The 24,050-nt window shown below is 38.0% G+C and overlaps 4 protein-coding genes and 1 long non-coding RNA gene across 6 annotated transcripts in view; all 5 read right to left on the reverse strand.

Moving 5' to 3' along the window:
* The window catches only part of LOC104823639 (transmembrane 9 superfamily member 1), a 5,421-nt gene extending 792 nt beyond the window's left edge, over positions 1 to 4,629 (reverse strand). The window contains exons 1-11 of the mRNA XM_010555296.2: positions 4,352 to 4,629; positions 3,129 to 3,321; positions 2,929 to 3,033; positions 2,525 to 2,542; positions 2,333 to 2,430; positions 2,094 to 2,246; positions 1,777 to 1,911; positions 1,448 to 1,614; positions 1,251 to 1,345; positions 530 to 903; positions 5 to 92 (exon numbers count right to left, since the gene is read on the reverse strand). Of these exons, the coding sequence (XP_010553598.1) occupies positions 5 to 92; positions 530 to 903; positions 1,251 to 1,345; positions 1,448 to 1,614; positions 1,777 to 1,911; positions 2,094 to 2,246; positions 2,333 to 2,430; positions 2,525 to 2,542; positions 2,929 to 3,033; positions 3,129 to 3,321; positions 4,352 to 4,450 (1,525 nt within the window). The 5' untranslated portion in view covers positions 4,451 to 4,629. The remainder of the gene's footprint in view (positions 1 to 4; positions 93 to 529; positions 904 to 1,250; positions 1,346 to 1,447; positions 1,615 to 1,776; positions 1,912 to 2,093; positions 2,247 to 2,332; positions 2,431 to 2,524; positions 2,543 to 2,928; positions 3,034 to 3,128; positions 3,322 to 4,351) is intronic.
* A 505-nt stretch (positions 4,630 to 5,134) lies between these two features.
* Positions 5,135 to 7,625, reverse strand: LOC104823641 (pre-mRNA-processing factor 17). Its single transcript, XM_010555297.2, has 2 exons — positions 5,796 to 7,625; positions 5,135 to 5,414 (listed from the first exon to the last, which is right to left on the reverse strand). The coding sequence occupies exons 1-2, from the start codon at positions 7,502 to 7,504 to the stop codon at positions 5,408 to 5,410; spliced, it is 1,716 nt and encodes a 571-aa protein (XP_010553599.1). The 5' UTR covers positions 7,505 to 7,625; the 3' UTR covers positions 5,135 to 5,407.
* A 704-nt stretch (positions 7,626 to 8,329) lies between these two features.
* On the reverse strand, positions 8,330 to 10,991 carry LOC104823642 (polygalacturonase 1 beta-like protein 2). The gene is made up of 2 exons (XM_010555298.2): positions 10,580 to 10,991; positions 8,330 to 10,438 (listed from the first exon to the last, which is right to left on the reverse strand). The coding sequence occupies exons 1-2, from the start codon at positions 10,634 to 10,636 to the stop codon at positions 8,615 to 8,617; spliced, it is 1,881 nt and encodes a 626-aa protein (XP_010553600.1). The 5' UTR covers positions 10,637 to 10,991; the 3' UTR covers positions 8,330 to 8,614.
* Positions 10,992 to 20,275: 9,284 nt separating this feature from the next.
* LOC104823643 lies at positions 20,276 to 20,892 on the reverse strand. The gene is made up of 2 exons (XR_773352.2): positions 20,705 to 20,892; positions 20,276 to 20,555 (listed from the first exon to the last, which is right to left on the reverse strand). It is a non-coding gene; the product is annotated as an uncharacterized LOC104823643 (long non-coding RNA).
* Positions 20,893 to 22,318: 1,426 nt separating this feature from the next.
* LOC104823644 (uncharacterized protein At4g28440-like) lies at positions 22,319 to 23,907 on the reverse strand. 2 transcript variants are annotated; one of them, XM_010555301.2, is made up of 3 exons: positions 23,719 to 23,907; positions 23,072 to 23,295; positions 22,319 to 22,626 (listed from the first exon to the last, which is right to left on the reverse strand). In XM_010555301.2, exons 2-3 carry the CDS (start codon positions 23,292 to 23,294, stop codon positions 22,436 to 22,438), a joined length of 414 nt encoding a protein of 137 aa, XP_010553603.1. In that variant the 5' UTR covers position 23,295; positions 23,719 to 23,907; the 3' UTR covers positions 22,319 to 22,435. The 2 variants fall into 2 exon arrangements, with proteins under 2 accessions (XP_010553603.1, XP_010553602.1); XM_010555300.2 differs by having other exon boundaries at positions 23,072 to 23,306.
* Between the last annotated feature and the right edge of the window lie 143 nt (positions 23,908 to 24,050).

Consider the following 24,050-nt stretch of genomic DNA (forward strand, 5'->3'; position numbering starts at 1 on the left):
AGCAGGAAGTACGTCCCCACGATCGTTACGCATACTGTCACGATTACGAGAATCAGAAACACCAGTAGCATGAATCCGTATACGTAGTAAACCTGTCAGCCAAAAAAATAAAAACTTAAGAACTCGCATATATTACACTATGGGGTGGCTATTTCGGTTCGGTTGTGCATAACTAAACCGATGCGAACAACAACAAAATCGCCTTAATCCCAAATTTATTTGGGGTCGGCCGCATGAATTCTTCTTTTCCACTCATTTTGGTTTTGCTTTTGCCCGAATATAAAATAACCAAAAAAACGAAAATTCTTTAGAAAATGAATAATAATCAATAAAAACCGAAAACCAACAGAAACCGAAGCAAGTACAAAAATAATCCAAAAATTGAATATTTCTTTGGAAAATAAATAATTTCAACCATGCAAACCAGACCTGGATAGAAACCAAATTCAATATAAAAAATGAAATGATAACCTCTAGTCACACTCATCAAAAGCTCTTCCTTACTGTGAAAGATGTGAAGAAGCTTTACCTTGTAATTCCAGAAGGAAGTGAAGACGAAATACATCTCGATGAAGATGCTTCCAAAGGGAAGAAGACCTCCCATGAGCGAGACAACAGATGGTGTCAGGTACCACTTTTTCTCGGGGATTGGACGCGGGATTGTCTTCACACGACACGGGTTGTTTGGAGCACCGCTCCAGTTTCTTCCAACCACGGTTCCGAGAAGGGCCAGAGGGAACGAAATAAAACCCCATATTACAAAAACAACAACCATTGTCCCGAAGGGAATAGCTGCGAGAGATCCGTAGAATATAGCGATTGTGTTGAGGACAAAGCCGATCCCAAAACACATAAATGGGAACAGAGAGGCTGCAAGTATCATGCACTTGATCCAATGTTTACCTGCAAATAAAAAACAACAGTAATAAAATCAGAAATTCCAAATGGTAATAAATCAAAATATCGAATAACCAAACAAAACAACAGATGACCAAATACGATAAAAAAAATCAGAATTGTTATGATTTCTCTAAACTGAAAAAATCAAACCCGATCAGAACTGAACATATTAAAAAAATAACCGAAAAAACTGAATCTTTCTAATCAGTACTTTTATCAATAAAATCCAAACACGAATCAAGCCAAACCGAATTGTTATAATTTTTCTGAAAACGAAATAATTGAATCCGAATATAACCAACCGGAACCCGAAAGTATTGAGCTTTGGATGTAAATAACTAGATGCATACCCCCGTTCCTCGAGTACATTCCACCACTCACATAACCGGAGACAAAGGATGTCAAAGCGTAGCAAACTATGAAAGTTGTGACAATTGCTCCTCTCCTGAACAAAACAAAACATGACAATGGCCATACTGTGAGAAAGAAATTCAACTAGAAAATCGCAAAGGTTGAATACAAACAAATATCAGTGCTGAATACGTACCCCACGTAGAGTGTACCAACGATTGCAAGTAAGATGACGAGAAGAACAAGCAACGCCAACTGAGCACCAGTACCGACAACAGCCGAGAGGAGAGTCATGCTGCAAGGTGGGCGGAACACATCTCCATGCACAAGTTTCCAACCAGACTCTTCACTTACATCCCGCTCCTGTGCTTAGAAATTGCCGTCTGTCAGAAATGGCTATATATTCCCTCACTTAAAATAAAGAAAAGAGTACTTGACTACTGACTAGATGCCAGGAAAACATAAAGGCAAAAAAGAAAAACAACTTGTGCAGGTATGAGATGTAAAAGGCAGAGGAGACATCACCAAACTCTCCAAATCATCATCTTCTCGAGCATATTTAGCATAATCATTTCTGAGAGTCCTCATTAAAATCATCGACACCAGACCGGTGAGGAAAATAACCATCATGAATGAGTTGAAAATGGAGAACCAATGGATCTGCACATTGAAAGGAACTTAATGAAACAACTTGACATACGGATTTCAACCATTAAATTAAAAAATAAAATAAAATGAAGCTTTTTCTGCACATATTATCAAACTATGAACCAAATAAGAACTACAAAACCAACGGCAGAAGGATGACAAAATAAAGGTCATAACATGCTCATGACTTTTACCTGGTGCTCAAAGAATGGATAGTCCAGATAAACATCAAAACGACGGGCAAACGTGACATTTGTTGGTACCCATTTCACGGAGTACGTCAAGTCGAGTTTCCTCCCTGCTTCCAATGGCCTCGGATTGTCTTGAGTGAGATTAACATGAATGATCTTCATGAAACAAATGAAGATGCCATGACAACAAGTACCGACCTAAACTACATAATATGGCACATGAAGGGTGAGAAACTACTAACCTGCTCTTTGTTGTATTTAACAACAATATTTTTATGTGTGTAGAGGACATGCTTGCCGCTATCACTGCTTTTGTCAGGATGCAGCTCACCCACAAAACCTAGAACATTGATAACATAGCTAGAAAAAATTTGTCTAAAAAATAGAAAACCGTAGATTATCAGATGTTTCCACAAATGTTCAAAAGTGCATACCCCACAATGGCAGGTCATCTGAACTTGCATCAAGCAAACACGAGGCCATGTGCATCAGATGGGAAAAGAAGACAGATGAGGGACATGTTAGCAGTCTAATAAGGCTTCGATTCAGCTGTATCAAAATGAAAAATGGAAACTACATACAACGTTTTGTATCCTACATACTCCAATTCCATAAACAAAGTTGCACCAAATTGGACACCAAGAATAAAAATACTTCAGAATCAAGAAAAAATATGAACACTAAAGTGAAGTCTTAAAGCATGCCAAAATGCTTCAAGTGTTTTGAACTGACTTTCCTAAGGTATCAAGGCTCTCAAATAATATTCAACACATTCTTTATCAAGACTATAAATCTTTGGAATTCATCAGCTGCACGTATTAGTTAGTTGAATACATACCCATGAAGAATTCAAACCAATAACTATTTTCAATTGCATCTTTAAACTGCTTGACATTTGCTTCATTGAGTTCCAGATGACAGATCACATTTCTGTCAACATTTTCTGAAGAGAAACAAGAAAAAAAAATGTAAGGAAACTCGAGCACAGGTAGGATAATCACAAGGGAAACATGACTATGCATGAAAACTAGAACATACTCAAGAACTTGATGTCAATCTCGCTGTCAATAAGCTCGTTTCCACCAAGAACCTCGCCAAGACCACCCCATTTGTGAACATCATTTCCAGATGAACGGCAAAAAGGAAGACTGTAGTAGTTGTACGTTTCTTGCGGGTTGTTATAAGGGCCAACTTTGTTCACCCACAGGGTCACCTTCTCATCCTTTTGATACTGGAACAGAACATGGATATAAATATCAATAGTTGTGAAAAATGAAAAGAAAGCAAAGCTTATGAAATATGCAAAGAAAGAAAGCTTATGATGGGACCAAGACATGCAGAAAAGAAACCAACAGTTCAGTAAGGATAGGTACGAAAAACTAAGCCTAGATATCCATTGGAGCTCATTTCAAAACATATTCTTTACAGCCTATAGTAGGCAAATCAGCCAAATATGCATAATAGCATCTATTCCAATTCAAGGGCAGACGATATAAAAAATAAGGCCTATAGGTTTCACATATATGACACGAGACCCCAAAAATTTACATTGAAAATTTTTTATTTAATTATCATTACAAAGCATTTCAACTTACTTTTAGATCCTCAGAAATATAGACCGTGCTGAAGAAAGAAAGCCATCACCAACCCAGATCTCATGATTTCCACTATGAGAATAGGGTGGAATGATTTTGATAGGAAAGGAAAGCGGCCAAAATCAAACTCTGACTTCAATATTTTACCATGGAATCAAAATCTGTAGCAATTTTGAAACATTTTGGGACCTAATCTCTTATACCACTAATATCTATAAGATCTAAATAGCCTAACAAGAAATTTCAGGTGGAAATTCCACTCCCACAGCTAACAAGGAAGTGGAATTACAAAGGCTTAGTATGTCAAAAGGGCACGTGAAAACATCCAACGAAAACTTCCCCCAAAATGAAAAACACGTTAGTACTGATCCAAGTAGTTTCTACATCGAATTGACTGGTATGTCAAGCAAACGGACCAACGAGACTCAAATTCAATGGAAATGTTCACACATAGCAAACCCTAATCCATAATGCTGAAAGCACGACATAATACTATCCAGAATTGAAACAAAGAGGCAACAGGATCAAACCTCGAAGCCCCAACACCGACAAAAAACGAACAGATCCACATCAAAATAAGCCATAAACACCATGCAAATCGCGAGATCTAGGAAACAAGAGCACAATTCAAGGTGCAGAGGCGGTCACCGGAGATCCGAATCTAACCTTGTGATCTGACTCGGAGGCGAGAACGGGAGCGAGAAGAAGGAAAACGGCGGCGGAGAAGACCGAGAGGAGAGATCGGACCGCAGAGGAAGACGCCATGGCGGAGGATCAGATCTGGGGGAGAGAGAAGACGACGGCGATGATATTACGCAAGACCAAGTGGCTCGACCCGGTGATTTGATCCTCGTAGCATATATATTGTCTCTCTCCTGTCCTCTGCAGCGAGCGAGAGAGAGAGAGAACACAGTGTTCTTAGCAGAGATCCTTCTTGTTCTCAATTTGCATCTTTGGGTAACAAAATGCGATAACGTTATGAAGTCGCGCGTTATAATTTTATGGGCCTTAAAATTTATGGCCCATTATAAAATTGCCCCAAATATAATTTTTTCGGCCCATATGTATATATCGGCCACATTACGTACGTAATACCCATTTATAGATTATTGCTAAGGTTTGTGTACTTGATAATACTCAATTGTGTATATTTTAAATCAGATATATAAATATTAAGAATAACTTTTAATAACACCAATTGTATTTCTCTATTTAAAAAAAAGGAAGATAATTTTTGACAAAAAAGAATTTAAAGATACATAATTGAATTGGAAATCGGACAGTTTTTACTAAATCAGGGATTGGGAAACAAATTTATTCCCTTCCGTACTGTCACATCCGAACCAGAAGAGGTGGCCTTTAGACAGTATCCTAATTTTTGCCTTTGCCCCTCGAATCACCATAATCTTATTTGCTTTTAGAGTCGTTGCCGAAATTGTAGACAGAAAATAACACAGAAAACTATGACTGTCAACAAAAACATGGGAAAGTCAAAGAGTTTTTTAATTCTTACAAATTTTTCCAACCAAACATGTCATCTTCCCTGCGGAGTCTACATGAAACTCTAAAGCTGTTTGAAGCACGCAAACCCTTTTCAACTCTAATCTCTTTTTTTCTTTCTGTCTCTCCTCCACCGAAACTCCATTAATGGATAAAGGAACAGTGTCGAAGCATGTTACAAGACCCCCCGACATCGAGAGTTTTGGTCTTAAAATGCCCATCTTAGTCCCTGCGAAGATGCAAGCGAAACAAAAGGGTATAGCTTGTAACATTCTTTTCTAGATTCAGAAATGTTCAGACGGCAAGGAACAGAGAAAGAGAACCGTACTGATACGCTAAATCATATTAACTAGGAAATGGCAAAATGATGATGGAAACAGACAAACTATTCAATGTAATAACCAAATATCTCCAAGATGCAAAGCTTCAGTTCCCCTTTCATAAGGTTCCACAAGAAACTGCAAGTCTATACACTTAACAACCTAACTCTCTAGCATCACTTGTAGTTTACGCAAACGAAAATATGCATCATCGCGATGAAGCAAACAGAAGAAATGGAATGAACCACAGCTAAAACAAAGGAGTTAAATGCAAGAGGTCACCGACATACCAGTATTTGATCAAGCCGTCCCACCCACATGTTGCGACTTTACTTTGTTCAAGCGGGTGCCATTCACACCCGATGCATACTCCATCATGACACTTAATAGTTCTAAACACTTTGCAGCTCTTCCAATCCCAAAACCAGCACTTACCTTCACCGTCTCCAGACATAACAAACCTTCCATCAGGTGAGAAATTAACTTGGCAAGCATAACCCGCAACAATGTGCCCAGCAAACCTCTTCTTTTTATTCAGCTGAAACCTTTCCCGAGTACCGTAGATCAGTATCTGATTATCCAAACTCTGTGCCGCGAGCCAATTCGTATTTGGGTGGACCGCAATGGAAGGCATAGAGTGCATATGGGGCTCACTGATATACTTGATCACGACTGGAATGCCAAACTCCCAGACACGGAGAGATTTATCATCACTCGATGTCACAAATCTTCTGTTATTGTCCACAAACGTGATTGTATTCACCGCACCCAGATGCTGATCATACTCCTGAGTAATCTGCCCAGTATTGATATCCCACTGAACGATTTTCTTATCGCTCATACCAGCCAACAATATATTCTGCTTATCATCGTCTGGATTCAGCTTAACAACATATGGAATCTTCCCAGTGGAAAATGTCGATATAACTTGACCAGTTTCTGTGTCCCAATACTTGATGTTCTTATCGTATCCAGCAGTCAAAAACTTAGTTCCATCGTTCGAAAAACATATATCTCTCACCGCTTTTGAATGACCCATGTAAGTTCTCATACATTTACCCGAGTTGAACACGTCCCATATCTTAACCTTAGTATCCATACCTGCAGAGAGAATCAAATGGCCATGCTTGGGGAAGAACCGGATAGCGGAAACACCTTTCGTGTGCCCACTCCATGTATGAACCAATCGTTTCGGTATATAACAGTGATCGTTGTTGGCTTTGGCATCCTTCGGTGGTGCAATCCAGGACCTCCCTTGATAATCTCTCTCTTCCTTGCCATGGAATGTACTCTTGTCCGCGTGATGCTCGCCTTTTCCTTCGCCGTGCTGACCCTTCTCTTCCTTCTTCTTCGCGTGTTCCTCCGCGTATTTCTTCTGCTCCTCCGTGAGTTCCCCCTGAACCAGCTCCTTCTTCCCCGCCCATGGGCTCTTCTTGTTCTTCATCAACCAGGCGTCTGTCGCCGGATTCTCAACCTCCGGCTCCATCTCCTCCTTTCCCTCTTCCCCTTCCGTCTCCTCCTCCTTCTTCTCAGTCCGCCGCCGCTTCTGTTCGCTCTGTGGAATGTTATACACCGAAACACCGTCGTTCTGTTTCAACGCATCAGCATCGCCGACGTAGTTCATCCCCGACGGATCCGCGGCGTAACCGTACTTGTGAAACGTGTGGTACTGCTCGTCGAACACGAACGAGCCGATGGACGCGTCCTCCACAAACCCTAGCTTGTGATTCCGCATCCCCTGCGCGATTCCGTCCTTGGCGTACGGATGAGCGGGACCGTGAATCGGGGCCCACAGCTGCTCGTAGGTAGGGTTGAAGACAACCGCATGTTGGGTGGGATTGATCGGCTTGGACTGAGATTGATTCACCTGCGCCACCGTGAGAGCCAGTGCCGTGTCGTCGACCGCCGGAGCCGAAGATTTGGCCGCTAAAACACGCGGCGGAGAAGATTCCGGCGACGAAGAAGGGGATCCGTCGGCGTAGGACAGAATCAGATCCATCCCCTTAGGTTTTAGAGTGATCCAGAAAGACGAGGGTTTTCAAAATCGACGAAACCAAGGGAAACGAAGAGACTTTAAAAGGGAAACCATATATTATATAAATTTATGAAATCGCCCCTACATTATTGTTATTTACAATTACAGTTTTTTGGAAATTGATGAAATTAAAGATGTGGTCACATTTCGAAAGTAATTATTGGACGATATGTAAATTCTACATGTTAAAGTTTGGAAAGAAGTTCAAACAAATGGAAGAACTCACAACAAAAGGAAACTTGACATGTTGATAAATAGAAAAGAAATCGAGCAAATGGTAAGAGTTTCAATGGAAAGGAAACATGATAGGGAAGCCCCCAGCCCAGTTGGTAAAGTAACAATTCAAAAACTGTGGTGGAGAGTTCGATTCCTCCTGGTGTCAAACTTTCTCTGAGCCGGTCAGTTTCGGCTGGTTTACCTGCTCCGCGTGGTTTACCGGCTATTGCGTGGAGTCGTTGGGTTTATTGTCCACGATACTGTATCCTTCGTCCGACCCTTTGCGGTATCCGATCCGAAGGGTCGATGGCGGATTCCCAGCGTTATCAAAAAAAAAAAAAGGAAACATGATAATACGGAGAAATTGAAGGAACAAGAAATGGAAAGAAATCCAAAGAAATATTAATAATGGAATGAAAAATTCTATGTAAAAGATGTGTATAAAAAATATCTATGTTCACGTATTTTTTTGTGTTGATATTTATTCAGATAATTATATAAAATTTCCATTATAAAAAACTCTTAAACTTATCTTCACGAGTTTAGCGAAGCTAAGAACACAACTTCCATGACTTATCTGCCTTAACTCAGTCCCAAATCATCCATTATTTGTGGCGCACACACACACATATGCACATTTTCCTATACGTTCCAATTACATTGAATGTTATATAAGTAGATATATGTTCCTTATTGTAAAGTGTTCATATTCAATCTAAGAAAAAGAGGGAAAAATTACACTTGCAAATCTCAATTAAAAATAGCAAAGCTTTTAAAAAAACACAAACACCAAGGACAAGAAAGATAAACTCGAAACTCGAAAGCCAAACAGGACCAATGACAAACGAACGGTTCAGATCAAACCTTTGTAATAATCCACGTCATATCATTTTCGAAGATCCAATGACAGACCTCGATTCGACCCGGGCCCGGACCCAAGGCTAGGAAAGCTCCATGACCCGGGCTCCATGCTGACGTGTCAACATGACAGATGGCAACACCGTGATTAATCTTGACCCGACTCTTCGGATCTAAAAGATCCACCTCGTAGACCCGAACCCGAGGTACCGAGTGGCAGTAATACAGTAGATACGGGTACAAAGTCTGATGACACGATACCGATCTCGTCACTTTTCCCCCGTTGATTCCGTTGACTTTCCCGATCTCGATCGTCCCTTTTGACCCTGCTACGCTCTCTGTCGTCCTGACCGCCACGTGGCGCCCGAGCATCGACGTGGCGAAATCTATCATGTCCTCTGCCGAGCCGACGCACCTCTTGACCTCACCGCGGCTCGGGGGCCGCTCGCATTCCGCGACGGCGTATGAGATGATACGAGAAATCGACGAGTTCTCGGCTGCCGAGAAGATACGGAGGATCTCACGGGTGGTCGAGGATGAGAACGGCAATTTCGCGGTGATGGCCCGGGGTAAAAAAGTCCTTCTGGGCATTTTATCTCTAATATCCGGCATTTGCATCAAAGTCCCCTCCCTTAACATCGCCTCCCGAAAAAATTTGCCCGGCTCCACCCATTTATTTACGGTTTTACCACTCGCGGAGGTCGAGTTCGTGTATCTCGAGAAAACGACGTCGTTTTTCGTGTATTCCTTGAAGTTGGGATTTGGTCCGTACGATTTAAACCCCGTTTCTTGATTCTGAGCTCCATGTCCGTAACTGGTGAAATTGTCTGAACCCAGATTCACAGATTTCGCATAATTTTCGAAATCGATCTTGGCATTGTCGGAATTCTTGGCGTACGAAGAGAACGAATCAGCTCCAATGTTGGAATCGTCTCTGTAGCTCTTAAACCCGTACACACCGCCGTTTCCGCCATCTCCATAGCTTCTGAAATTGTTCACCGGAATATTCCCATCGGTACCATAGCTCGTGAACGTGTCGTTTTCTCCATTCGCTGTTTGCCCATAACCGGAGAAATCTGATTGAACAACATTCGACCCGGTTCCATAACCCGAGAACTCGTTCGGTGCCCCGTTTCCGTTCTTGCTGTAGCTGGTGAACGCCTGAACTCCGGCGTTGGCATCACTGGAGTAGGAAGTGAACGACTGACTCCGGCCGTTTGCGTCGTCGGAATAAGAGGTAAAACGGCCGTTGGGCCCGTTAACGCCGGCGAGGTATGCCGTAAAGTCTCCGGATCCTCCGGTGGATCCGGCGCCATAGGTGTTGAAGCTCTGGTCGGCGACGTTGGCATCGTCGGCGTAGGTGGAGAAGCCGTCGGAGTGGCCGGCGGAGTCTCGGCTGTAGCGCCGGAAGGAATCAATTGCAATGTTGTCTCCTGTGGAATAGTTCTTGAACTCGTCGCCGGCGCCGGCGAGGCGGTTAGAGCCGTAGTTGGTGAAGTTTTTGTTGGTGTAGACGGAAAAGTTGACGTCTCCGTCGTGTTGTTTGGCCGGGAAATTCGCGAGCTCCGGGAAGCAGAAGAGTACGGCGGCGGTGCAGAAGTCACGGAGGCGCGTGTGAAGAGCGTGGCGTGACGCGAGTGAGACGAAGCGCGTGGAGTCTACGGCGGATAAAGGTGAGGCCTTTGAGAGGAAAAACGGCGTGGGTTTCGTGGAATCTCCATCGATGCGTTTGTCCCAGTAACGAACCAGAGAGGCTTTTGGAGTGAATGGGTTCACCGGCGCCGGAGATTCGCCGGTGTTTTGATCGGCTCCGGTAGGGTGTAGCTGCAAATTTTTTGTGGGAAAAAAACAAAAGGGTCAACATTAAAACTGAAAGAAAAGAAAAAGAAAATGTAAATTGTCAAAATGAGATGAAAAATGCATAAAAAACAGAGAAGAGTAAGCAGAAGTTTAGATTTTTCTTACTTGAGACGATGAAAGCAAGCACACGAAGCCGAGAAACAATGCTTGCTTAGTGCTCATCCTCCCTGCGAGAGCGAGCGAGAAAGAGAGAGAGAGAGAGAGAGAGAACAGGAATGGTATGTTCGGTAAGAAAGCGAAATAATATGTGAGAGAGAGAGAGAGAGAGAGAGAGAGAGAGGAAGCTAAGGCATATGTAAAATGTTCATGAAGTAAACCAAAATGTAAATTTGATAACTAAACCGACGTTTCGACATTTAAACACTTTGAAATTATTAGGCCAAGTTTCCTCGTTAACAATGGACATAGGATTCTTGGATTGCCCAGTTAATAGATCGCAGCACAACCCAAATGAAAAAAGAATAAAAAAAAAATATTATTTGAAAAGACCACTATATAACGATTATAAGGCTGCATAAAGATAATTCTCTCCACCAAAAGTGTCGAAAAGATAAAATAAATTAAATAATTATACGAGTGTGAGTGCGAGTGCGAGTGCGCGAGAGAGATGCTTGACGCCGAAGAAAGGGAGAAAGTGAATCTTTATTTATAGGCTGAAATAGAAAAACTATCAATTAATGGAGTAGAAACTTTGATGATTTATTAAATAGCATGCATACTATAGTACGCAAGTTTGAAGCATATACTTTTACATTTTGATTAGATATATTGATTCGGAATAATTTTAATGACATTTATTATACTTGAATAATGAGATAATCGATTAGATATGCCATTGTCTCAAAACTAAATTAAGTAGATTCAAATCCATCTCATCAATTGAAATATAAAAAATAACTAAAAAAGTAAAATAAAAATTAACTTTTTAAAAAATAAATATTTTTAAATTAAAAACAGAATCTAAATATAAATAAACTTACATGGATATAGTTTTTAACATCCGCAGGTAATGGAAATAAAAAAATATGATATCTATTGCATCAACCCAATTCATAAATATAGACTATGATAGCTAAAAAGTGATTATTTTTTTACTAAATTTTTTAAATATATATTATGTTAGCCTGTTAGAAAGTAGTCCTTTGAATTTATAAAGTAAAATACCTTTATTATTTCAAACACAAATATTTTTTTTATAATACGAAAAATTTATTAGATTTTTAGTCCAATTACATCTCCCGCGTCCTAAAAATAACAGTTTGGTTTTCAACATTAATTTTTTTTTTTGCAAAAGAGTAAAATGGATATTTTCTCCTGCCAAATCTATATAATATTTTCTCCATGCATTTGGCTGATTTTTTTTAAATATGTTACATATATATATACACACACATTAAATTACATATGCCTACGCACAAAGCATTAATTAATTTCGCCGACAAAAGTAAATGGTTTTAACTCAGTTCCACTGCACGAACTTAAACATAACAGCTTGGTGAAATTATGGGCTCACGTACGTCTGCTCTTTTTTATAATTAAGTATGCCATTTAAATTAAATGAATAAAATAACTGAATAGATTTTATTAGACTTATTAGTTGTTTATTTACTCAGTCTTTATCCAATAAATGGCGGATAAAATTTTATTATAAACAAATATTTTTTCTACTGTATGACACATTTATTCTCTAGAGTAGATATATTCATATAACCCATATAAATCAATTATATCGCATCAATACCTTCTAAAAAATAGTATCATGTTGGATTTAATCATAATTAGGTAAAATAAATAATTTTTTTACAATTAATTATGGGGATGCTTTGGATATATTCAAACATATGATAAAAACAATTTGATTATTTTAGGTTTTCTTATTTTCATGCTGCTGTACAGCTTGTTCATATCTTTTACAACGTAAGACAATAATATGTTTTGTTATTTACGTATTGGACATAATGCGGCACAAAAGATACATTAATGGAACTTGTATAAACTATTCTTTTTATTGTATTTTTCTGTAGTTAGCATATTTTCTGTCAATTTTAGGGAAATCGTTTTTTTGTATATTTTTTAACCTTTTGATTCAATTTTTTTTTTTGTTATGACATTTTTTTAATGACGATACAAAATTTTAGGATTAGGAATAGCTATGTAAAAATCCAAATATCCTAATAGATTTTGAATTTGTCATAAAGTAGGTGTTTATGAAAAAAAAATATATATATATAGAAGACGATGGAAAATAAACCCAAAAATAATGAAATAAAAATAAAACATACATATATATATATATATATATATATATATATATTTAAAATAGTGGCAATTACACATACACACGCACTTAAAGAAGGCAAATCATGAGGAGAGAAGAATAAAAAGGGCTCACGCAGTGCCACAAATTATGTCAAGCACTAGACACCATACTAACTCTGAGTGCATCCCAACCCAAAAATACAATTTATTTTATTTTATTTAATAATCAGGATAGTTTCCGAGCCTTCTATCCGACTAAATCCACCATAAACCTAGGAACAATCTTTGTATATGGACCATTTTTTATCTAGAAATTACATCCCTCCCCACCAGCTGTGGAATCGAACCCAGAACCTTAAGAATGATTTTGTCATCTCTAGGCCAATGGACCACCAACTGTTTGGGTAATTTTTTTTTTTTCATTCTATTAATCGATTTTTTTAATATTTATACAACAAATTCTAATTTCTATGACAAGGACCTCTTCAAAGCCTAAAAACAAAAACATCAACTTTTGGAGTTATATTATATTGCGATTATTCACACATTAGCTTGTCAATTAGTTAGGTAATTAACAGACTAACGGAAATAAACGTATAATATAAAACAACAAAGATTAATTTACATGGGCACAACAGGATTTGTTTAGCGTAAATACAAAAATGAAGGAATTTAAATACATTGAAACTAAAACATTCATCAATCTAAAATGCATTGAAACTATAAAGAATGTTTTTGCTCTCATTTAAACATTTCAAGGGAATAAAATGAAGGAATTTATGAAACAGCTCCAATATCGATTGATTTTCTTCCGGCAACCATGCGTTGTATTTTCTCCATGAATTTCACCAATTTTTTTTTTCATTTTCTTATATATGTATATATATATATATATATATGTATTCGTGTACGGCGTCTTATAGTTTCCTTGATGTCTTTTGTTAGTAAAATCAAAAGTGATATTCTGCATTCGGTATCGTAAACGTTCATACGAACCAAATATAACCGAAATCTCGAACGGAAGTCCATAACCATTTTATTATAATCGACACAACATTATATAAGATCATAGGCTTAGAATTTGCCGAATATACAACTGAAGCCTATGGACCGTTTCTGTCGTCGAGGGAGTTAGGGTTACGTTCGGAAGATTCCCACACACATCTGCATTTGTTATCGACGCAAGCGTAGTTTTCGCACAAATCTTTGGCCATGGCCGCGCAGTTCTCTGGTTTGTGGCACCGGAAGTTGATCACGGTGTATCTCGCCTCCGCCACTTGGCAAATATCTGCAACGTTTATATACATAGCAACCGTTACATTACGGTCGTATCGTATCGTGTGTATATATATATATATATATGAACGTATATATCCTCGTATATATATATATATGATCGTGCATGTGAAATTTACGTAAAAGAAACGAACAATATAAAATCAGATACTTACGAGAAGCAGTGATTAAAAATGCCACAAAGATTGCTAACTTCACTATCTTTGTTGCCGCCATATCGTTAGTCTCTTCTTTGTATTTTTTTCTACTTCTTGAGTGCAATGTTTTGGTGAGACTAAATAGTGGTGACGGGTGTGTGTATATATATTATGGTGTTACTATTCATATAGTATTTGGGAATACAATTAATAAGATATTTTGAATTGATTTTTATGTTTATTAATGTTGTAATTAATGTAAATATCTAAACTTTAAAACAAAAATCTCATATTCTTAAATACTCTTTATAATCATACTAGGTAGCTATTATGATTGTGTTGTTCTTTAAAAGGTAATTTATTATGAATTTATTACAGTTAGATAAAAGATATGATTATTCTAATATTAAATTAACCAAATTCAATTAAAATTATTCAAATAATATAAGAGAAACGATTATATATATATAATTACTTTTAGATAAAAACCTAATTTATAAATAACCATTATGAATTAAAATAGGAAAACAATGCAAAAAACAAAGGAATATATTTTTTTTAATGTGAAAATAATCCAAATAAAAAATATTTATCTCTCTGGTTTTTAGTGTAACCCATTTCACAAAATGAAGGTTAAGTTAGTGAATGATTATTTTATTCAAAATTTTAAATTTATATATTTTTCGATGGAAAATGTGTCATTAACTATCCCTTTAGAGAGATACTAAAAAGATTATTCCTATCGAGAGTAAGGCTCGATAAGTAGTAAAGGGTTATCAAAAAAAGCTTTCGGATTGAATTGGTTCTCCCGAGCATGCAGGAGATTTGCCGGAATTTTGTTACTGGTTCAAAAAAAAAAATTGAGAGTGGACTTTTCTTAGTAATTATTTTTTTGGTAGTTTTTCTTAGTAATTATCAAAAAAAACTTTCGGATTGAATTGGTTCACCTAACCGTCACATCATGAGATTCTTAGTATCCAACTCTTTAGCAGTGGGGTCACAGGCCCCCACCCTTTTTTTAAAAACAAAATATTTTCTTTACAAAATTTATAAAATTTTACACAAAATTATTATATGCCCCCATAAAATAATTAAATTTACCATTATGAAATTAACTTTGCCCCCAATCATAAATCTTTCTGAATCCGCTAAACTTATATGTATTTTCTTAGTATACTTTATATCTTTTGTTAGTATACTAAAAATGTTACTATATGTGTTAGTATATTGATATATTATTATTATTATTATTATTATTATTATTATTATCTATTACAATTATTTTTCTAAAATTATGCCACTATTTATACTTAATATCTTCCATGTTTTCCTCCATGTCTCCTCCATGTTTTCTTCCATGTCTCTTCCATGTTTTCTTCCATATTTTATGTCATTATGTCTTTTATGCAATGTATATATGAGATGTGTAATCCTCATCATAAATTCATTGAATCACATTTTCTAAAACCAAACTCTATCATGGTATCAAGAGTTTATCATGGTATCAAGAGTTTAAATCGAAAGACAATTTTTTTTCTCATTCGAAACTTTTTTTCCTCCTTCGGCTATTACTCACGTCGTCGATCTTCTCTTTACGCTATGACATCTTCCGACTCTCCTTCTAGCTCTGCCGATCTCCCGAGCGACACGGTCACGGTCTTTGACTCTGACAATCCGAACTCGACGTTGATTAACGTCAATGTTTCGAAACTCACGGCCATGAACTACTTAACATGGAGTATACAACTTCGTGCCTTACTCCAAGGATACAACCTCGAAGACTTCCTTGATGCGGCCAAAGTGTCGGCTGCCACTATCATCACCAACAATGTACTATCTCCTAACCCGACCTATAAGTCGTGGTTTCATCAGGACCGTCTTGTTTTCTCGGCTCTCCTCGGTTCGATCTCGAGTCCATGTCAAGCTCTTATAGTGTCGACCACCTCTGCCGCAGATGCATGAGCTACTCTAGCCCAAACCTATGGCTGATCTAGTTGTGGCTACATCAAACAACTCAAAGACTAGATGCGACGTCATACAAAAGGCACAAAAACCATCAACGACTATATGAACTTCTTCAATATTAAAGCGGACGAGCTTGCACTTCTCGACAAACCTATGGATCATGAGGATCTCATTGATCTAATTCTCCTGGCCTCGATGATGAGTACAAGTGTATCAAAGACGTCGTACATGCTCGAGACACTCCGATTTTATTTGTCGAGTTACATGAGAAACTATTGAGTCTTGATGTCGACCTTGCTGCCTTGAATCTCTCATATTCTCCTATTTCTGCTTATGCGGCACAACATACCTCTCGATCTCATTGGCGCCCTCCTCCTAGTTTTGGTCCCCAGCCTTCATCAATGGCCCGACCTTCTCTTGCTCAGGGTTCTCGCTTAACTCAGTCCCGATCTCAACCATGGCGTACACAGTCTCGAGGATACCTCGGAAAATGCCAACTCTATGGTGTTCAAGGGCATAGTGCCCGAACATGCTGCCTGCTTCCTCCTTCGGTTGCCCGCTCTCCTGCCGACTCCAGTCCACCTCATACCACTGATCCTTGGAAACCATTGGCTCAAACCGCTACTGTCTCCCCCTCTCAACCATCATCTTGGTTGCTCGACTCAGGAGCCTCACACCATGTCACTACCGACCTTACTAATTTATCTCTCCATTCACCCTACTAAGGCGGAGATGAAGTTATCATTGGCAACGGCTCCGGACTTGCCATAACACACACTGGTTCCTCGTCTCTTCCCTCTAACTCTCGTCGTCTTAATCTTCAAAATATCCTTTATGTTCCCACCATGCATAAGAACCTCATCTCCATTCATCAGCTTTGTTATTCTAACAATGTTTCAGTGAATTCTTTTCTCGTTTCTTTCAAGTGAAGGATCTCAACACGAGGGCACCGCTACTAACCGAACCCCTTAATAGCGGTGCGTATGAATGACCGATTATCCATTCCTCGTCCGTGTCCTCTAATAAGCCCTCGGTTCTTGCTCTTTCGAGTGTCAAGACCTCTCTCTCCGAGTTGCACTCTAGATTGGGTCATCCATCTTAAGACGTTTTAAACTCTATTATTTCACGTTTGTCTCTTCCGTTGTCCTCTTTGTCGAGTCATCCATTGTCTTGTGATTCTTGTCTTAATATTAAAAGTCATAAACGTCCTTTTTCTACTTCCATGCTTACCTCATCTCGACCTCTTGAACTTTTATATTCGGACGTATGGACTTCGCCCGTCACCTCTTTTGACGGTTTCAAGTATTACGTTATCTTTGTTGATCATTTTACGCGATATATATGGATTTACCCTATGCGTCACAAATATCATGTTTTGACTATTTTTCCAAAGTTTAAATCTCTTGTTGAAAATTGCGTTAACACCAAAATTGTCACTCTTTATTCGGATAACGGTGGAAAATATATCGCACTTAGAGATTTTCTTTCGTGTCATGGTATTTTGCATCTTACTTCTCCTCCCCACACACCCGAGCATAATGGTATTTCAGAACGTAAACATCGTCATGTTGTTGAAACCGAACTTACACTTTTATCTTGGGCATCCATCCCTTTGGACCTTTGGAACTTTGTTTTTCCGACGGCAGTCTATTTGATCAATCGTCTCCTCACTCCGGTCCTTCACGGTCGTTCCCCTTTTGACTTTGAGTCATCTCCAAACTATATTAAACTACGTACCTTTGGTTGTCTTTGCTACACGTGGCTTCGTCCTTACTCTAGTCATAGACTACAACCTCGATCGGCCCCTTGTGTCTCTGTGAGTTACTCTCTCACCCAAAGTGTTTTCCTTTGTTTGCATGTTGCCACTTCTCGTTTATATGTCTCTCGTCATGTTGAGTTTGTTGAGTCGGAATTTCCTTACTCTAGGCTTCTTTCAACCTCTCACTCTCCAGTTGACTCTTCTCCATTCCCGTTTGTCTCTCGCTCTTCCCTTGTTCCATGCAAGTATGATCATTCTTATACACTGTCATCCTGAGCTGGTCTCTCGTGTTGTTCCATCACCCGCAAGGAACTCTTCCTCAATGCCTCTCACCTGCTCTTTGCCGCCTTTGTTACCTCTTCAACCTTCTCCGCACTTGATGCCTCATGACCCTCTCGATCCCATGCTTACCGAACCACCAAACATTGCTCACTGACGATCACCCATTCCTATACTCACCGACACACCATCACCTCTTGTTCCCCCACAAAACACTCATCCAATGGTTACTCGCTAAAAAAACGTCTCTAAACCTCACCCCAAGCTTAGTCTTACCTCTGTCCTTCACCCAAACCATGACGTAGAACCTACGTGTGTTTCACAAGCTCTTAAGGATCCAAAGTGGCATGATGCTATATGGTCGAGGAGTTCAATGCCTTGATTCGCAATGACACTTGGACTCTTGTTCCGTCTCGACTGTCTTATAACATGGTTGGTTATAAGTGGGTTTTCCGTACTAAGTGACACTCTGATGGCTCTATTGACAGGTACAAAGCTCGTCTTGTGGCTAAGGGGTTTCACCAACGGTCTGGGATTGATTACACAGACACATTCAGTTCTGTCATCAAACACGCCACAATCCGTGTTGTCTTGACCATTGCGGTTTCCAAAGGTTAGGCTCTTTGCTAACTTGATGTCAATAATGCGTTTCTTCAAGGCATCTTGACGATGATGTATACATGACTCAACCGTCAGGTTTCATCGACAAAGATCAACCATCCTTCGTATGCAAGCTCCACAAAGCTCTTTACGACCTCAAGTAAGCCCCCCGAGCGTGGTACAATGAACTTGGTCGGTTTCTCCTTAAGTGTGGGTTTGTTAACTCCTTCTCCAATACCTCATTGTTCATTCTTACCCGTGATATTGTTACTATCTATGTTCTTGTGTAAGTTGATGATATCATTATCACGGGTAGCCACTCGAAGGATGTGCAGAGTTTCATTGATGTACTCGCTCGTCGGTTCTCTATCAAAGATCTCGGCTCATTATCCTACTTTCTTGGCATCAAAGTCAACCGCATATCAACTGGTGTTCTCCTCACTCAACGACTGTACATTTCTGACGTTCTTGCACAACATTTTATGGCATATGCCAAGGCTGTACCAACCTGCTCCCGTCTACCTTGAGCCTCCGACTCAACTCCGGGTCTCCTCTCGCCGATCTTACCGAGTACCGTCAGATTTTGGGTAGTTTACAATATCTTCTTTTCACTCGACATTGCATTTGCCGTCAACAAGCCATCTCAATACATGCATCGCCCGTGCTAGGATCATTTGCAAGCCCTCAAGCGTATTCTCCGATATCTGAATGACACTCGATCCCTCAGAGTTTTCATCTCACGTTCCTCTCCTCTCTCACTACATGCATTCTCGGATACCGACTGGAGAGGTGATCGTGATGATTTCTCTTCGACGGGAGCTCACATTATCTATCTCGGACGCACTCTTGTATCATGGTCGTCCAAGAAACAACGCTTTGCTACAAAATCTTCCACTGAGGTCGAGTATAAATCAGTTTCCTCGACGGCGTCCGAGGTACAATGGCTTATGTCTTTCCTCTCTGAGCTCGGTGTCACGTTCTCTCACATGCCAGTTATTTATTGCGACAATGTTGGTTCTACATATCTATCGACAAATCATGTTTTTCATTCTCGGATGAAACATGTAACCATTGATTATCATTACATTCGAGGTCTCGTTCAAGCTCAGAAATTTCGCGTCTCTCATGTTTCATCTGCGGATCAACTTGCCGATGCTCTCACCAAATCTCTTCTACGCCAACGGTTTGAGCTTCTTCGGTCCAAGATCGGTCTTCTATCCGACACCGATCTTGCGGGGACATGTTAGTATATTGATATATTATTATTATCTATTACAATTATTTTCCTAAAATATGCCACTAATTATACTTAATTTCTTACATGTTTTCTTTCATGTCTCCTCCATGTTTTCTTCCATGTTTTATGTCATTATGTCTTTTATGCAATGTATATATATGAGATGTAATCCTCATCATAAATTCATTCAATCACATTTTCATAAACCAAACTCTATCAATATGCATTCGGTATCGTAGAGTTCATACCGAATATAACTATAACCGAAATCTCGAATGGAGGTCTATATATAACCATTTTATTATAATCGACACATAACATTATATGAGATCATAGGCTTAGAATTTGCCAAATATATAACTGAAGCCTATGGACCGTTTCTGTCGACGGAGTTTGTTTTGTGGTCCAAAAATTCCGACACACATCTGCATTTGTTATCAACACAATCATAATTTCCACACAAATCTTTCAGCTTCGCTGCACAATCCTCTGCTTTCTCGCACCTGAAGTTGATTACTTTGTATCTCGCCTCCGCCACTTGGCAAATATCTGCAACGTTTATATACATATAGCAACCATTATATTACGGTCGTGTATATATATATATATAGAAAACTATATATATCCTCATATATATGATCGTGCATGTGAAATTTGCGTGAAAGAAACGAGCAATATAAAATAAGATCGATACTTACGAGAAACAGTGATTAAAAATGCTATAAAGATTGCTAGCTTCACCATCTTTGTTGCCGCCATATCGTTAGTCTCTTTTTCTTTGTATCTTTTTTTTTTTCTCTTGAGTGCAATGTTTTTTTTATGAAACTAAATAGTGGCGAATGGTGAGTATATATAGATGTAGTATAGGGTGTCTATTTATCAAGATGATATAGTATTTGGGAATACAATAATAGTATTCTAGAAGATTAGGATATTACCTTAGATTTGATTTTATTTTGTATTTATAGATATTTATATTCATTAACTAAGATATTTTGAATTGACTTTTATATTTATAAATATTGTAATTAATATAAATATGTAAACTTTTAAACAAAAAATCTCATCTTCATAACTGCTCTTTATAATTATAATGGCTTGCTATTATAATTGTGTTTTTCTTTAAAATGAAATTTATTCTGATTTATTACAATAAGGCAAAACACCTGATTATTCTTTTTCTTTGTATCAACTTCAAAATCGAATATTGTGCGGATTAGATATGGATACAGATATCTCAAAAATCTCAGATATCTGATTTGTGCCCAACCCTAGCTTAGTGTACTGTCTAGATTAATTTGAGTATAAAACAAAAATTAATCTAAATGCATTGAAATGATATATAATGGTGACATTCTCATATAAACATTGCAAGAGATTGCAATGAAGTGAAATGAAATGATTTAGGGAACTACTCAATGTTAATTTATTTTCTAAATTCAACTATATACTATATGTTCTCCGTGCATGCATTTCAAAGATTTTTTAATATATATATATATATGCCTATATTAATTTCGTTGATATCTTTTTGTTTATTATAACTCAAAATGTTATAGTATGAAAGAACAAGCAAGTAGTAGTCTTCTATATACGGTATCATAAACGTTCAAATAAAATATTTTTGCAACCAAGATCTCAAAAAGCATATTATTATAGTCCACGATAATGTTTTGATACCAAAGACAACACAAAGAAACTATCAAAACAAACACATATATCTACATGAACGAAATAAAAATTTTATTTTAATAGCAATTAATATAATTCGTAGTCTTTTAAGATAATAAAAAATCTTTTTTCTTCCACCAATGTGTAAGTCCAAGATTCAACTAAAATCGTCTGATAAATCTTTCTACATAACATATATCATGTGTATTACACATCATCTAGACATTTTCTCCGCTACATCTTGAGTCTAATTACTCAAATCAAATCTTATACTCGTATTTTTATCAACGAGAGTTTCTATAGATTTACAATCGTATATATAGAAACGTTTAAGTATCTCTTTAATGTAAAGACAAATAAAGAAGTTCATTTGAATGGTATTTTTCGATTTTAATGCCCAATATATTTTATAATAAAACATACAACATAATCATCTTTTAGTAAAATTTACTAATTCTTTACTATTTGCGACCAATAAAAATGTTATCAACATATAAAGAAAAAGTACATAAGACTTCTTTTGGATTTTTTATGCATATACATTGAAATCTATTTTGATATCTGGTTTGAATTTGCATTGTGAAATTAAAAAAATATCAAATTATCATTTCTAAAAGCAGGTGTTCCTAAAACAATTAGAATTCCATGGAATTTATTACATAAAATAATAGATATATTGAATATTATATCATGATGCCCAACATCTTATGTAATATCTCAAATCAATCTCCACTCTAATTCATACAGGAAAGAGATAGTTATTCCTCAACAACGTTTACAAGTTCATACTCAATTAGGGAAAGATTGTTATCTTCTTTCACAGCAATATGGGAAGTATCAGCAACTTCAACTCGGCCCCACCTATCCACCGCAAGCCTCATCGACCCCTTGAACATGTCAATCTTCGCATTACGGAGATTCACTGTGTTACCTTCTTTCATCAAATCCACTACAAACAGAAAGAGTTAGAATCTTGAACATATAACGCAACAAAAGACATTGTAAATCCACAAAACAATATCAAACATATACCACAAGCACGGCTGAAAAAAACTCTATTTCGGATTGTATAGATGAAATTAAGCGAGCGAAACCCTATTGAAATTTCTTGAAATTTCGGATTTAAATCCATGTAATCCGGCATTTTAAATGAATCGACTCGAGTCTACTTCTAATATACGATATACATTTTGAAAAAACTCGGAAATTATCTCGGGTACACAACGTTCGGATATTCGACCATAATGGATTCGAGGTCGGGTAATATCTCGTGAGATGAGACATAAGACATTCAGGTTCGAATTTGAGTAACCCAAAAATCTCAATACCAAAACCAACACGAATAGTAACCAGACTGAATGAATGTCGAGACGATAGAAGCATTTTTAATTTACCTTGCTCGTTTCTTGCAGTAAAGATGATCATTCCAGTTTCATCTCCTACAAGACATTCGGCAATTCGCATCTGACGTGCCTGAGGGCCACTGGCACGGTTTCTCTGCATCACCGTCTTCGAACTAACGACCTTCACTGTCAATGTATGCCCACTCGTTCCTGGCCTCAACTCGTTCACCTTGGTGAACACCGGCTTACTCAAAGCAGATTTCGATTCAGCCATCCTAAAAAAAGTCTATAAGGTACAATCAGAATTCATAAAACAGAATTTCATATCCAATCAAACGATCACAGACCCAGAAGCCGTAAGAGATAAATCTTAAGGCCACCCTCGTTTTCCATTTCAGGGTTCCAAAACGTAAAACCGAACCACCTAGAACTTATTGGGTAACATAATTCAGAACAATCGATTCATAAAATAACAGCAAGTATTTGAAATGAACCATGAATCAAAATCTCAAACAGATCACCCGTAAGAACAAAGAAGATCCGCGATATACGAACTTTCAATCTCCAGATACCCTATAGTTACACCCGACACTCAGAATCCGACAACGACAACACTATCCAGACAACTCGGCAAACAAAACCCAAACTCGGTCCTATAATCAAATGCTAATTGCATTAAAAAAAAATCTAACACTCACCCGAAAGTTTCCGAAACGTCGAATCGAACGAACGAAACACAAGAGAGCTTATCAGTTATCACGTTATCTAAGAATTCAAATTTGAGATTCGATCCACAATGAGAGAGATCTGGTGCGTTTGTTTGCGGAGAAGAGACGAGTCTAAGGTTTTTTAGATCTGTCTTTTCAAAACTAGGGTTTTTTTTTTAAACTCAACTGCGTGCGGCCTATTTACAAAAATATATCTAAATAGTATTTGAAATCACCCCTAATATTTTATTTGTTACAAAATCACTCTAATATTTTATTTACGAGCCAATTACCCCCATTATCTTCACAATTCGTGATTACAA

Source organism: Tarenaya hassleriana, unplaced genomic scaffold, assembly GCF_000463585.1.
Source record: "Tarenaya hassleriana unplaced genomic scaffold, ASM46358v1 Cleome4, whole genome shotgun sequence".
NCBI classification, from domain to species: Eukaryota; Viridiplantae; Streptophyta; class Magnoliopsida; order Brassicales; family Cleomaceae; genus Tarenaya; species Tarenaya hassleriana.